Source organism: Sphaeramia orbicularis, chromosome 8, assembly GCF_902148855.1.
Source record: "Sphaeramia orbicularis chromosome 8, fSphaOr1.1, whole genome shotgun sequence".
Classification (NCBI taxonomy): Eukaryota; Metazoa; Chordata; class Actinopteri; order Kurtiformes; family Apogonidae; genus Sphaeramia; species Sphaeramia orbicularis.
In genome coordinates, this window is record NC_043964.1 from 10,373,466 (window position 1) to 10,389,499 (window position 16,034).

Sequence of the window (16,034 nt, forward strand, 5' to 3'; positions counted from 1 at the left end):
GTGATCGGGGGTGGGGGGGCCCACGGGGGGGGCCACTGATCAGCCTTGGCGGAGGTCTGCGCTCTCTGAGTGCTTCTAGTTTATATATATATCGATAGGATTAGTGGATCAGAAGTTCTTAAACAGTTTGTATCAGTAGATGCTTTAGTTGCTGGTGTTTGTTTTGGGTCTTTATGGGTTCAGGTCTGTACACCTGCTCCACATTTGACTTTTCTCTGCTGTTGGCACTACCTCCCTTTTGCCCACTGCACCAATTACATCTTCATAAACAGGCCCACGTCCAGCTGAGTGGTCGGCTGAGCGTCAAAGGGCTCTCCCTCTCTCTCTCTCTCTCTCTCTCTCTCTCTCTCTCTCTCTCTCTCAGTGGTCCTCAGCCTCTACCCCACATGTTTACCAACACAGACCACAGGAATCCACCTGATGAGCCAAAAACAGCAAGGATAAAGGAGGAAGGGGGTGGGGTGGGGGTGTGGGGGGTTGATAGAGGCATGAGCTGCCTTCTCTGACGGCAGCAGCTGATCACAATCACATTTGGGCTGAGCTGCTTTGAAACCCCAGCGTGCGCATGTGTTCCCTTTGTCACTGCTGTCATTTGCATTCTGGGTAGGTTTACGACTTTGTCACTTGTAAGGAAATGCCCCGAGACCACATTGTAATGAGGGATGAAGAGCCACGGCTGGCTGCGGAAGCAATCTTTGTCACTCATCCTTGAATTTTATGTGTGTGTGTGTGTGTGTGTGTGTGTGTGTGTGTGTGTGTGTGTGTATGTGGAGATCCAAGGCGTTCCATCAATTTAGCCTGAACAAAACATTGCAGCGTGGTCATTCCCTCCGGACCTGGACAAACTCTGCTTTCTCAGTGCAGACCCCAGGAGTAAATACAAGGTCTGCTTCACACATACACACATTCTGGGCATACCGTAGGGCCTCTAGAGGGCTGCAAACACACACACACACCCATGGACACACACACACATGGAAGGGGCATGTGTGTTTTATCAATCCCAGCATGCACGGTTCAGTTCAGGCATTCAGTGGAGGTCAGTGGGACTTCCTTAAACTTAATGCTTTAGATCGGGGGGGGGGTCCAACATACGGTCCAGGGGTCAAAACTGTCCAATCCGGTCCATGGGATGACTTTATAAAATGCAGAAATTACACTGAAGATTTGAACTATAAAGGATGTCAGTCATTTTAGTTCAGGAAATCGAATTAATCTGTAATTTGGCGAATGACAGTGGTTTATATGTTTGTTTTTATGTTCAGTTAATGATATATTTAGCTACTTGAATTTCTCAGGTTTAATTTGATCATCTAAATAGGTATATGGAAGACCAAGGATAAAAATTGCTAAACTTATGGGATTTATGAAGTGATACAGATATTTATGTAGTATATGTATGTGTTATATATCTGTATGCATGTAGTATATATAGTTATAGATATGGACATTTATGTAGGATAATTATGTAGTATTTGGATATTTATGTATATATAAACTATGGTGAGTAGAAAGGGATGGGAATTTGTTTTTTAAAAAAAGTGCATACTTCTGCCCACTCCTTTTTCAAATTTGTTCACATTATGATTTGATTGTGCTTATATTTTTTTTTTTGTTTACACACACACACACACACACACACACATATATATATATATATATATATATATATATATATATTTTTTTTTTTTTTTTTTTTTTTTTTCTCCCTCTCTCAATTTTAGACACATTTGTTCAAAATAAACTCATTCATTCATTCATTCATGTAAACAGCTGGTGTAAAATACAGTTTGTCGTCTTTTCATGGCCATCAAATATGACCCATTTGGATGTTCAGAGGCTTCATAGTTACCGTGGAAACACTGTCATCATTTACATCAGTGGTTCTCAAACTTTTTACTGTGGAGTACTCCCTGAAATATACTTTTTTTGCCTTGTAGTGCCAACTCTCGCTTCAGCATTTTTGATTGAAAAAACTTAGGCAAAATGTGTTCCTGTGCCAAAGGTGTCTATAGTTTCAAATCACTGTAAACAAACAACATTTATTTAAGTGAGATATATATATATGTATATATATATATATATATATATATATATATATATATATATATATATATATATATATATATATATATATATGTAGTCCAAAACAAGACTGCCCACTTAGTGTTGAAATGTCCTTACTCTACAAGTGTTAAAGAAATGCACTGGACATTGTCTTGGCCTGTGCTCGAAAATAAATTACAATATAACCTATTAGTATTTTGAAAGAAAATAATTCTGATTGGTAAACCAATTTCAATGTTTGAAAATATGACATATGTAAACCAGACGCACTCACATTCTACTGGGTGTGTTCATAGATTCCGTCATTAACTGGCCTAGAACTAATTCACCACAAAGGTCTGTTTTATTCAGGTTGTTGACACTCTGGAATAATTTACCAAAAAGGCTGAGGGACTCACCTAATTTACATGGATTTAAAAGAACACTATATATATATATATATATATATATATATATATATATCACATATAGGAAAATACCTGATTTTCACTGGAAAAAATGCAAAATACAGAGAATAATATTCTATTAAATGGTGATAAGTCACTTAAAGGTTAAATAGAGAGAAAAACTGATTTGGGAACAGCCACAAAAGTAGCACTGGGTCATTATGGGTTACATTACAGTAAAGAGTAATCTGTACTGGATTCCAGTTTGGATTCCAGTCCATGCAGTCCTGCAGATGGTAGACTCCCCTGGTACAAACACAAGGGCTGGGTGTTGGATCAGCCTGTGGTGACGTGCAGAGCCTGAAGGGCGGTGTTCACAGGCGGAGACAGTGTGTGTGTGTGTGTGTGTGTGTGTGTGTGTGTGTGTGTGTGTGTGTGTGTGTGTGTGTGTGTCCACATCTGGAATAGTAGCTCCACACACACAGTCCACACACGCAGAAGCTCTGGGATACTTTTCCCTAACTCTTCACTTCTCCTCAGCACTCCTTCTTTTTTTCCTCCGCGGACACACTTCTCCTGCTTTGACTCTGTTGTAAGTTGGATTCGTTATTTTGGAGCTTTTTTCTTCTTCTTCTACTTTTCTTTTTTTTTTTTTTTTTTTTTTCCATTTTAGTGATCTGAGTGACTCCCTGTTTTTTCGCTCACCCAACAGGACTTTCCTACTGGACTGTAACTCGACTTTTTGGATGTATTTACGGGCTGAATGTCTCCACTTTGACTTGCTTTTGTTTATCTGGATGCTTTTATTTTAACGGTAGGACTGAACGGTAAAAATTTGGGGCGCGCGCATGGCCGCACTACGGTGGAATGTTTTTCCTCCAGACGTCTCCAGTTTGTTTTCCAGCCGCATGCTTTCAGTATTAGTACTGTTACTGGTCTTTATCGACCTACTTCAACCTTTTCCATTCTTTCCGGGATCCTTTTTTTTTTTTAACTTGTGCAAATTTCCCTTAACTTTGACTTAAATCATCCGGATCTGTTCATGTATCTAAAGCGTCATTAACTTAAAAATCTATGTAGTTTTGCAACTTTAAGATCTGCACTGAACATTTCAAGTCCATCAGGAAGAAATTATAGCTCCATTTTTTTTCTTCTTTCTACGTTTGAATGTAAGGGGATACTTTCACATTGAAGTAAACATTGCGGCTGGTGCAGAAATGAGGAAACAGCGCCCTCTGGTGTCTGGAAGAACTGCACCCAGGGACCTGGTAGGACAGGATGAGGATGGAGGGTCCTGACTTTGATTTTTGCTCTTCTGTGTTTTTTCTAGATCTACTTGAAAATGCTGCTCATCCTGCTTGGAGTGCTTATCTTGCACCTTCTCATCCTCATTCTGCTCATAGTGTCAACAGCAGTCAGTGTAAGTACTTCTGCTTTTTTTTTTTTTTTTTAGATTTAAACAAACTTTATTGATCCACAAGGGGAATTAGCTGGTCATGATAGCTCAGTTACATACAAAAACACTAGAAAAAAAATAAACAAAAGAAAGGAAAGTAAGTGTGAAGAGATGAATGCAATAGATAATTAAAATAGAATACACTAATAAAGCAGAAAAAAATACAAGCATATGTACAATTCTATGGGAAATGGAGGTAAATATACACTACATGCATTAATAAAGAAAAAGTACAAATCTATAGGAAATGGATGTAAATATACGCTATGTATATATGCTTAAAAAGCAGAAAAAAATGCAAGCATATGTACAATACTATAGGAAATTGATGTAAATATACTATATATATATATATATATATATATATATAGAGAGAGAGAGAGAGAGAAAGAAAATACATAATTTTACATGCATATTTTTTTCTAGATAGATAGATAGATAGATAGATAGATAGATAGATAGATAGATAGATAGATAGATAGATAGATAGATAGATAGATAAAAAAAATACAAACCAATAGTAAATAGAAGTAAGTGTACACTATATATACACTAATAAAAAAGCAGAAAAAAATACAAGCATATGTACAAATCTATAGGAAATGGAAATAAATATAAACTCTATACATACACTAAAAAAGCAAAAAAACAAAAACAAGGATATATACAAATCTATGGGAAACAAGTAGATATACAGTGTATACATACACTAAAAAAGCAAAAACATACAAATCTATAGGAAACGGATGTAAATATACACTATATACATACACTAATAAGGAAACAAAATACAAATTTATAGGAAATGGGTGTAAATATACACTATATACATACACTAAAAAAGCAAAAACAAACAAATCTGTAGGAAATGGATGTAAATATACACTATACACATACACTAATAAAGAAAAAAAGTGCAAATTTATAGGAAATTGATGTAAATATACACTATATACATACACTAAAAAAGAAAAAAAAAAATACAAGCATATGTACAAATCTATAGGAAATGGACATAAATATACACCATATACATACACTAAAAAAGAAACATACAAATCTATAGGAAACAGTAGTAAGTATCCACTATATATACACTAAAAAAGCAGGAAAGAATATAAGCATACGTACAAATCTATAGGAAATGGAAGTAAATATAAACTATATACATACACTAAAAAAAGCACCAAAAAAAATACAAAACTATTGGAACTGGAAGTAAGTATACACTATATATACACTAAAAAAGAAAAAAATACAAGCATATGTACAAGTCTATAGGAAATGGAAATAGATATACAATATATAGGCTACATACAATAAAAAAGCAAAAACATAAAAATACAAGCATATGTGTAAATCTATTTGAAAAGGAAGTAAATATACACATGTACATACACTAAAAAAGAAAAAATTACAAAACAATAGGATGTGGATGTAAATATACACTACAGCAGAAAAACATAGAAGATGTGCATCTGTCCAAATGTACAGGAAATGTAAACGTAAATGTACCTGCAGGTGGGACAGGTGCAGTAATGTGAGCGCATGCCTCACATTGTTGTTGTGTCTGTTGCGTCCTCATGTGTGTGTTGTTGTTGTTTTGTTTTTTTTCTTTCACCAGGCGTGGTCTGTAACTGGAGGCTCCACCACAGATCTGTGGTACAGCTGTCTGACAAATAATGGAGGATACCACTGCAGACCAGCCAGCAACGAAGGTGAGCCCAAACCCACACGCATGCTGGGGCTGTCCCACATGTGTCCACACTAACACTGTCCCACATGTGTCCAGACTAACGCTGTCCCACATGTGTCCACACTAACGCTGTCCCACATGTGTCCACACTAACACTGTCCCACATGTGTCCAGACTAACGCTGTCCCACATGTGTCCACACTAACGCTGTCCCACATGTGTCCAGACTAACACTGTCCCACATGTGTCCAGACTAACGCTGTCCCACATGTGTCCACACTAACGCTGTCCCACATGTGTCCACACTAACGCTGTCCCACACGTGTCCACACTAACTCTGTCCCACGTGTCCAGACTAACGCTGTCCCACATGTGTCCAGATTAACACTGTCCCACATGTGTCCAGACTAACGCTGTCCCACATGTGTCCACACTAACGTGTCCCAGATGTGTCCAGACTAACACTGTCCCACACGTGTCCACACTAACGCTGTCCCACATGTGTCCAGACTAACGCTGTCCCACATGTGTCCAGACTAGCGTGTCCCACATGTGTCCAGACTAACGCTGTCCCACAAGTGTCCAGACTAACACTGTCCCACACGTGTCCAGACTAACACTGTCCCACATGTGTCCACACTAACACTGTCCCACATGTGTCCACACTAACACTGTCCCACATGTGTCCAGACTAACGCTGTCCCACATGTGTCCACACTAACGCTGTCCCACATGTGTCCACACTAACGCTGTCCCACATGTGTCCAGACTAACACTGTCCCACATGTGTCCACACTAACGCTGTCCCACATGTGTCCAGACTAACACTGTCCCACATGTGTCCACACTAATGCTGTCCCACATGTGTCCAGACTAACGCTGTCCCACATGTGTCCAGACTAACGCTGTCCCACATGTGTCCACACTAACGCTGTCCCACATGTGTCCACACTAACACTGTCCCACATGTGTCCACACTAACACTGTCCCACATGTGTCCAGACTAACGCTGTCCCACATGTGTCCACACTAACACTGTCCCACATGTGTCCACACTAACGCTGTCCCACATGTGTCCAGACTAACACTGTCCCACATGTGTCCACACTAACGCTGTCCCACATGTGTCCAGACTAACACTGTCCCACATGTGTCCACACTAACACTGTCCCACATGTGTCCACACTAACGCTGTCCCACATGTGTCCAGACTAACGCTGTCCCACATGTGTCCACACTAACGCTGTCACACATGTGTTCACACTAACACTGTCCCACATGTGTCCACACTAACACTGTCCCACATGTGTCCACACTAACGCTGTCCCACATGTGTCCAGACTAACACTGTCCCACATGTGTCCACACTAACGCTGTCCCACATGTGTCCAGACTAACACTGTCCCACACGTGTCCAGACTAACACTGTCCCACACGTGTCCACACTAACGCTGTCCCACGTGTCCAGACTAACGCTGTCCCACATGTGTCCAGATTAACACTGTCCCACATGTGTCCAGACTAACGCTGTCCCACATGTGTCCACACTAACGTGTCCCAGATGTGTCCAGACTAACACTGTCCCACACGTGTCCACACTAACGCTGTCCCACATGTGTCCAGACTAACGCTGTCCCACATGTGTCCAGACTAGCGTGTCCCACATGTGTCCAGACTAACGCTGTCCCACACGTGTCCAGACTAACACTGTCCCACACGTGTCCAGACTAACACTGTCCCACACGTGTCCAGACTAACACTGTCCACATGTGTCCACACTAACACTGTCCCACATGTGTCCACACTAACACTGTCCCACATGTGTCCAGACTAACGCTGTCCCACATGGGTCCACACTAACACTGTCCCACATGTGTCCACACTAACACTGTCCCACATGTGTCCACACTAACGCTGTCCCACATGTGTCCACACTAACACTGTCCCACATGTGTCCACACTAACACTGTCCCACATGTGTCCACACTAACGCTGTCCCACATGTGTCCACACTAACACTGTCCCACACGTGTCCAGACTAACGCTGTCCCACACATGTCCACACTAATGCTGTCCACATGTCCAGACTAACACTGTCCCACATGTGTCCAGATTAACACTGTCCCACATGTGTCCAGACTAACGTGTCCCACATGTGTCCAGACTAACGCTGTCCCACATGTGTCCAGACTAGCGTGTCCCACATGTGTCCAGACTAACGCTGTCCCACATGTGTCCAGACTAATGCTGTCCCACATGTGTCCAGACTAACACTGTCCCACACGTGTCCACACTAACGCTGTCCCACATGTGTCCAGACTAACGCTGTCCCACATGTGTCCAGACTAATGCTGTCCCACATGTGTCCAGACTAACACTGTCCCACACGTGTCCACACTAATGCTGTCCCACGTGTCCAGACTAACGCTGTCCCACATGTGTCCAGATTAACACTGTCCCACATGTGTCCAGACTAACGTGTCCCACATGTGTCCAGACTAACGCTGTCCCACATGTGTCCAGACTAATGCTGTCCCACATGTGTCCAGACTAACACTGTCCCACACGTGTCCACACTAACGCTGTCCCACATGTGTCCAGACTAACGCTGTCCCACATGTGTCCAGACTAACGTGTCCCACATGTGTCCAGACTAACGCTGTCCCACATGTGTCCAGACTAACGTGTCCCACATGTGTCCAGACTAACACTGTCCCACACGTGTCCAGACTAACGTGTCCCACATGTGTCCAGATTAACACTGTCCCACATGTGTCCAGACTAACGTGTCCCACATGTGTCCAGACTAACGCTGTCCCACATGTGTCCAGACTAATGCTGTCCCACATGTGTCCAGACTAACACTGTCCCACACGTGTCCACACTAACGCTGTCCCACATGTGTCCAGACTAACGCTGTCCCACATGTGTCCAGACTAACGTGTCCCACATGTGTCCAGACTAACGCTGTCCCACATGTGTCCACACTAACGCTGTCCCACATGTGTCCAGACTAACGTGTCCAGACTAACGCTGTCCTTCATGTTCCGTCCACCTCTCAGACTGGACCCTTTGGTGGGCCGGTCCTGGTCCCTGGGCCTCATGTTTGACACCTGTGCTGTCCTTGTTTTTGGGTCCACCTCAGACTGGATCCAGGCGGTCCAGGCCCTCATGATCCTGGCCGTGCTCTTCTGCTTCTTCTCCCTCGTGGCGTTCCTGTATCAGCTCTTCAAACTGGTCAAGGGTGGACGCTTCTTTTTCACCGCCATCTTCCAGATCTTGGCGAGTGAGTATGACCTCATCACACGCAGACGGGTCACGCCCATGAGCAGATGTGGGTGGAGCCGTGACATCATCACACTGCAAATGATTTAGTTGTTCCATAGATGAAAAAAAACACAATGTAGATTTAGAAGTCTTAGATTTCTTAATTTAATAAGTTAACTTAATAAGTTTCTTAATTCTTTTATTTAGGTTTTATTTATTTTTCTGTACAACACTGTTTTCTGTTTTTGTATTTCTATTTTTTTTTGTTTATCTATTGTACTTTATTTTTTTTAATTAGGTTTTATTTATTCTTCTGTACAGCACTATTTTCTTCTTTGTATTTTTTTTATTTCTATGTCTTTTAATCTATTCTTGTATTTTATTCTTTTATTCAGGTTTTATTTATTATTCTGTACAGCACTGTTTTCTTTGTTTGTTTGTTTTTTTTTTTTTGTATTTGTGTTTTAATCTATTCTTTTATTTTATTATTTTATTTTGGTTTTGTTTTTTCTTCTGTGCAGCACTGTTTTCTTTTTTTTGTATTTTTATGTCTTTTAATCTATTCTTGTATTTTATTCTTTTATTCAGGTTTTGTTTATTATTCTGTACAGCGCTGTTTTCTTTTTTTGTATTGTTTTTTTTTTTTATTTGTGTTTTAATCTATTCTTGTATTTTATTCTTTTATTTTGATTTTATTTATTCTTCTTTACAGCACTATTTTCTTTTTTTTTGTATTTTTACGTTTTTTAATCTATTCTTATATTTTATTCTTTTATTTTGGTTTTATTTATTTTTCTGTACAACACTGTTTTCTTTTTTTTTGTATTTCTATTTTTTTTTTAATCTATTCTTGGATTTTATTTTTTTAATTAGGTTTTATTTATTCTTCTGTACAGCACTGTTTTCTTTTTTGTATTCTTTTTTTCTATTTCTATGTCTTTTAATTTATTCTTGTATTTTATTCTTTTATTTTGGTTTTGTTTATTCTTCTGTACAACCAGGGGCAGATCTAGAAAAATATTAATGGGGTGGCAAGAGGGGGGCAGTCAAATTTTGAGCGGGGTCAACATATGGCAGAAGTCTGAACTGAATTAGTTTAAGAAACAGACAGACAGAAGAATGTAACTTCCACTCAGGTGCTTTCCATTCACAAGACTGTATATATATATATATATATATATATATATATATATATATATATATATATATATATATATATATATATATATATATATATATATATAACTTAAAACATGTTTCCCAGTGTGGACATGCAGTGTGTACATAATATATCAGGCCAATGGCTCCTATTTTTATTGAACAAATGCAGACAAAGTCCAAAGTAACCTCTGGAAAACCAACATCTTACATTTTCCTGGTCAGTCAAACTCATGCAGGACAGGTTGTATTGGGAATAAGTGAACTCACTACAGGAGATAAAAGCATTCCAAAAAAAAATAACAATGCTATTTTGATCATGTTGGGTCACAAACACTTTTACAACTGAACCCATAAAGACCCAAACATCCATCATCGACCTAAACCATCTACTGATGTAACTGTTTAAAACCTGGTGATCCACTAATCCTATCAATACATGTCAATAATTGGTGTAAAATACAGTTATTCATCTTTTCATGGTATTTCAAGGTATTGCTCTAATGTTATTTATCCACAAATGTTATGCATAATAAGTAGCTGCTCTAGCGTTAGCTCATGTTCAGTCCAAATACCAAATACACAGGGTTAGTACAGGGTTAGGGTTATCCAAATATACAAATAACATAACATAAAAGGTATAACAGCTTTTCTCGCCTTATGCACCATTTTTCCTTTTCTGCTTAATAATAATAATAATAATAATAATAATAATAATAATAATGGGTTAGACTTCGCTGGTGCTTTTCAAGGTACCTGAAGCACTTTACATAACACTGGGTTCCAAAAAAATGTTTTTTGCAAGTTGTCTGGGTTTTTTCAACTGAATTAGGACCATTTTGCACCGCTAAATCCAAAAATGACATCTGTTTTACTCAATCAGGTCAGGTTTTTTTTGCTAATTTGATTTTGAAAAATTTGATCTTCTCACAAAATATAATAATTAATACCAAAGTAAGATTGGTAAGCACACTTTATGAAACTTGTGACTTGATTCCTGTTAGGTACAATGGTGTATTCACCGCAGATGTAGCAGAATACGTCAGGCTTATTTTTGGAAGATTTTTTAGTCGAAGCCATTTCATTCACCTGTAATATTAAAAAAAACATTAATCATAAATTGGCAAAAGTAAAATCTTCAGAACTTGTTTATTGCCAGAAATATGAAAGAATTTTGTATCATATGATGTGAAAATACCCATAAATGTAAGCAAAAATGTTAAAAAGCCAATATGTAGCGTAGTTCAGAAAGTTGACCTGATTGAGCAAAATGAATGTGAGTTTTGGATTCTGCACACCAAAATTATCCTAAATCAGCTCAAAAAACTTCAACAATAAATTTGTTGTTGACCAGTGTTATTGATCCATTATTCATTCACTCTCACATTCATACTCTGGTGGAGGTAAACTATGTTTGTATCCACAGCTGCCCTCGGGGGGGGGCAGGCTGACAGAAGCCTGTCGCCAAACTGCCCCTCCCACCACCGCTGAATATTCATAGGCATCGGGGGGGGGGGGGGGGGGTTCTCATATGGGCCGAGTGGGAAATTGCCCAAGGTGGTATTTCATGAGGGGCCCCGCACCACGAGCTCTTAAAAAAAACATTGAGTCCATCTATCACGGTGTGCCAAGGACTTGGCACAATAGCCCCCCCCCCCCCCTTTTGTGCAGGTGCCCCTGCTTGCTGGTGGTGCCATGCGATGCGTGCACAGGAAAGGTGTGAGTAGGAGAAGGGGGGGGGGGGGGCAGTTCACCTGTGGGTCTGTCAGGTGTCCAATTTAGAAAAAGAATTAGAGAAATGGGCAAAAGATAAAGGTAAGCAGACGTGACTGAATAGGACTGATGTTTTTACAACACTATGGTCGGCTTATATGAAGCTGGAATAATGGAGTTTTGTTCCGGTTCCAGGTTATTTAACCCTTTTATCCCTATCGGCCCGCCAGCAGGCCTAACAAATTATATTAACCCTTTCATGCATGAATTATGAGAACATTAATCAAGATTTTTTTGTTATTCCTCTTTTTTTCTTTTTTTTTTTTTTTTTTATGAACCTATTTTTCATGGAGTTGCAAAAATGTTCACCAAGCTGGACACCATATGTTGAATTTTTGAAGCACAGAAACATGTATTTACCGATATACTGTGTGAAAACTATGCAATAAAAACATTAAATGCTGCTAATATGATGTTTCGTCACATTTTAACATACACTACAAACAAAAAGTTGTGGATATTTTTAATTTTTGGGCTGTTTTTTTCAGTTGGGATTCTTGCACAATGCTTTTTATTTTTTTGTGTGTGAATTGAATTGAAACACATTTTTTTTTAATCACCAGACAGTTTTATTTACAAATGGCAAAATGACAAAAAAAAAAAAAAAGACACAAAAAAAAAACAAAAAAAAGAAATATCCTTAACTTTTTGTTTGTAGTGTACTCTAATACTAGTTATTACACACTTCATGGACATAATATGCCAAAAAAAAACACACACACACACACAAAAAAAAGAACTTTTGTTGTTAATTACAGCCCAGTAACAATAACGAGGAACTGACTTACATTTGAACATGTTAGATCGGGTTTATCAAGAACAGCAAAGTTACCGTAATGTTTTCAATGTCAGTGTATGGGATGATGCATAAGTGTCCAGTGTATTGGTTGATATGGAACTAAAACAAACAACAAAATCCATGAACATACAAGAGAACAGCTGGAGAAGAACTGTCCACTGGAGTGACCATTGTGCATGAAAGGGTTAATATTCATCTACTATAAAAATATAATAAATCAGGACAATGGATGTTTTTTTTCAACTTTTGCTCAAAGTTTAGACCCTAATGTTAATAAAAGTACATCAAAAGTGTATTTTAGTGCAAACTTTAATGTTCAAACATGATTTTTAATCTTCGTGGGGTGAAATATACGCTATTAAAAATCTCCGACACGAACAATTAATTTATGCATATCATCGTCAATCCAGCCGAAGAAAAACAGGCGAGGATAAAAAATTCGAATTTCTCTTTTAGTTTGTTACAGTTTACTCAGACATAGTAATAGATACAATATTTTAGACGATGGGAATAGATTCTGTGAGGTCTGTAAATGTCCATAGACACCAAGAACATCCATATGAACCTTATTATTGTGAAGTCATTCTTCATTTACTTTGGGTATGTCTTTTTAGGCGTTTTTCCCCTGAAAATATGGTCAGGGTTAAACAGGTTAAGAAGAAATATGATGTATTAAATTAGTTTTTACCTTTTTCTTTTCATACTGCTGCCTTCTGTTCTTGCAGCTCCCTCCTCACTTCGCGCCACTCGGTTTCAAAACAAAGCACTCTGGGTAGCTGTCGTTACCTCGTGCTGCATTCAGTGAACTCAGACGTCAGAGCTTTGTACTCGGAAATGTCCGATTTGTTATCTCCGCCAAGGAGGTTATGTTATTGTCGGTGTTGGTTTGTCTGTTTGTGTGCAAGACAACTCAAAAAGTTATGGACGGATTTGGATGAAAATTTCAGGAAATGTTGATCCTGGCACAAAGAACAAATTATTAAATTTTGGTGTGTGTGTGTGTGGGGGGGGGGGGGGCACTGATCTGCCTTGGCGGAGGTCTGCGCTCTCCGAGTGCTTCTAGTTAGAACTATTTCTTGACTTCTGAGTTGCCAGCTGGGGCGGCAAGGCTTTGTTTTAAGGTGGCATTTGCCGCCCTATGCCCCCCTAGTAGGTCCGCCCCTGTGTACAGCAGTATTGTCTTTCTTTTTTTTTGTGTTTCTGTGTCTTTTAACCTATTCTTGTATTTTATTCTTTTCTTATGGTTTTACTTATTCTTCTGGACAGCACTGCTTTCTTTTTTTGTATTTCTATGTCTTTTTAATCTATTTTTTGTATTTCTATGTCTTTTTAATCTATTCTTGTATTTTATTCTTTTCTTTTGGTTTTATTTATTCTTCTGGACAGCACTGCTTTCTTTTTTTGTATTTCTATGTCTTTTTAATCTATTTTTTGTATTTCTATGTCTTTTTAATCTATTCTTGTATTTTATTCTTTTCTTTTGGTTTTATTTATTCTTCTGGACAGCACTGCTTTCTTTTTTTGTATTTCTATGTCTTTTTAATGTATTTTTTATATTTCTATGTCTTTTTAATCTATTTTTTGTATTTCTATGTCTTTTTAATCTATTTTTTGTATTTCTATGTCTTTTTAATCTATTCTTGTATTTTATTCTTTTCTTTTCGTTTTACTTATTCTTCTGGACAGCACTGCTTTCTTTTTTTGTATTTCTATGTCTTTTTAATCTATTTTTTGTATTTCTATGTCTTTTTAATCTATTCTTGTATTTTATTCTTTTCTTTTCGTTTTACTTATTTTTCTGGACAGCACTGCTTTCTTTTTTTGTATTTCTATGTCTTTTTAATCTATTTTTTGTATTTCTATGTCTTTTTAATCTATTCTTGTATTTTTTTCTTTTCTTTTCGTTTTACTTATTCTTCTGGACAGCACTGCTTTCTTTTTTTGTATTTCTATGTCTTTTTAATCTATTCTTGTATTTTATTCTTTTCTTTTGGTTTTATTTATTCTTCTGGACAGCACTGCTTTCTTTTTTTGTATTTCTATGTCTTTTTAATCTATTCTTGTATTTTATTCTTTTCTTTTGGTTTTACTTATTCTTCTGGACAGCACTTTGGTCCACAAATAAAGTTGGATTGGATAATTTATCTTGTTTTCAGAGTTAATTTCTTCTTTTAAGTGTTCATACATCTGTAGACACGCTTATTTCGAGATTTAAGGTGAATTAACTGCAGCATGGACAGATATTTCACTTGTTTTAGTCCATTTTCCGTCATATTTAGTGTTTTTATCTTGTTTTTAGACCCTTTTTTTCTGCAGTACATTCCCTCACATTCCAGATTCCCTTTTCCTCTTTTTTCGCAGGTCTGTTCGTGATGTGCGCGGCCATCATCTACACTGTGATGAGTCCAGACGATGCCGATAAAGCCTTCGGTTATGCCTACGTGCTGGCCTGGGTGGCGTTCCCGCTCTCTCTCATCAGCGGCCTCATTTATATCGTCCTGAGGAAGAAAGAATGAAAGTGGAAGCGAAGGGGGAAAAGAGGAGGGGCCATTTGAAGACCCCGTACAACAACATCGCACTGTGCCTACTGCCCACAGACCAGAGACTGACACCAACGAAAGCAACTCAAGTGGATAGGTCGCCAACACTTTTTAACACAAACAGGAAACGCTTATCAATGATGGGATTTTAGCCCCGCCCCCCGAAGCAGGAGGCAAGGGCTGTTGTTTTTGGTTCAGTTTTAACACTTTCGCAGCAAAACGATTGGTTCAATTCATACCAAATTGGGTTTATAGATCACCAGTGACCCAGAATAGATGTCATTACATTTTGGGAAAAGTAGGTCAAAGTTCAAATTTTTTATGAATTTTTGTAATCTTTCTTTTCCCATTTACTTATAAAGGGTGAAATTTCAAATTGCTAGAAAAATGTCAATTTTAGCTCAATTTTCTGAAAATGTTGGAGCAATATAGAGATTAATTTTAGACAGCAGTCTGCAAAATATCTAAGTGACAGCTTGTTTTTGAAATTCTTTGTTAATTTTTTTTAAATATATTTTTCTTTTCCCATTTACTTATAATGGGCAAAATTTCAAATTGCTATAAAGTTGTCAATTTAATCTCAATTTACTTAAAGTGTTGCAGAGATATAGAGAAGCATCTTCAACATCACTCTGCAAAATATCAAAGTGATAGCTTGTTTTCGAAATTTTTTGTTAAATTTTTTATATATTTTTCTTTTCCCATTTACTTATGGGCAAAATTTCAAATCACTACAAAAATGTCCATTTTAACTAAATTTTCATAAAATATTGCAGAGATATAGAGATTAATTTTAGACATCAGTCTGTAAAATATCAAAGTGACAGCTTGTTTTTGAAATTTTTTGTTAAATTTTTAAAAATATTTTTCTTTTCCCATTTACTTATAATGA

At 37.9% G+C, this 16,034-nt stretch overlaps 1 protein-coding gene across 1 annotated transcript; it reads left to right on the forward strand.

The window, feature by feature from the left end:
- The first annotated feature begins 2,919 nt into the window (after positions 1–2,919).
- LOC115423479 (peripheral myelin protein 22-like) lies at positions 2,920–15,435 on the forward strand. Its single transcript, XM_030140312.1, has 5 exons — positions 2,920–3,045; positions 3,784–3,873; positions 5,534–5,627; positions 8,751–8,891; positions 14,964–15,435. The coding sequence occupies exons 2-5, from the start codon at positions 3,796–3,798 to the stop codon at positions 15,116–15,118; spliced, it is 468 nt and encodes a 155-aa protein (XP_029996172.1). The 5' UTR covers positions 2,920–3,045; positions 3,784–3,795; the 3' UTR covers positions 15,119–15,435.
- The last annotated feature ends 599 nt before the right edge of the window (positions 15,436–16,034 follow it).

Bases quoted from the DNA above. Each gene is read 5' to 3' on its own strand.
- LOC115423479 (XM_030140312.1), top strand. From the start codon at position 3,796: ATGCTGCTCATCCTGCTTGGAGTGCTTATCTTGCACCTTCTCATCCTC. The intron at 5,628-8,750 runs GTGAGCCCAAAC...GGTCCACCTCAG, and splicing joins CAGACCAGCCAGCAACGAAG to ACTGGATCCAGGCGGTCCAG. The intron at 8,892-14,963 runs GTGAGTATGACC...CTTTTTTCGCAG, and splicing joins CATCTTCCAGATCTTGGCGA to GTCTGTTCGTGATGTGCGCG.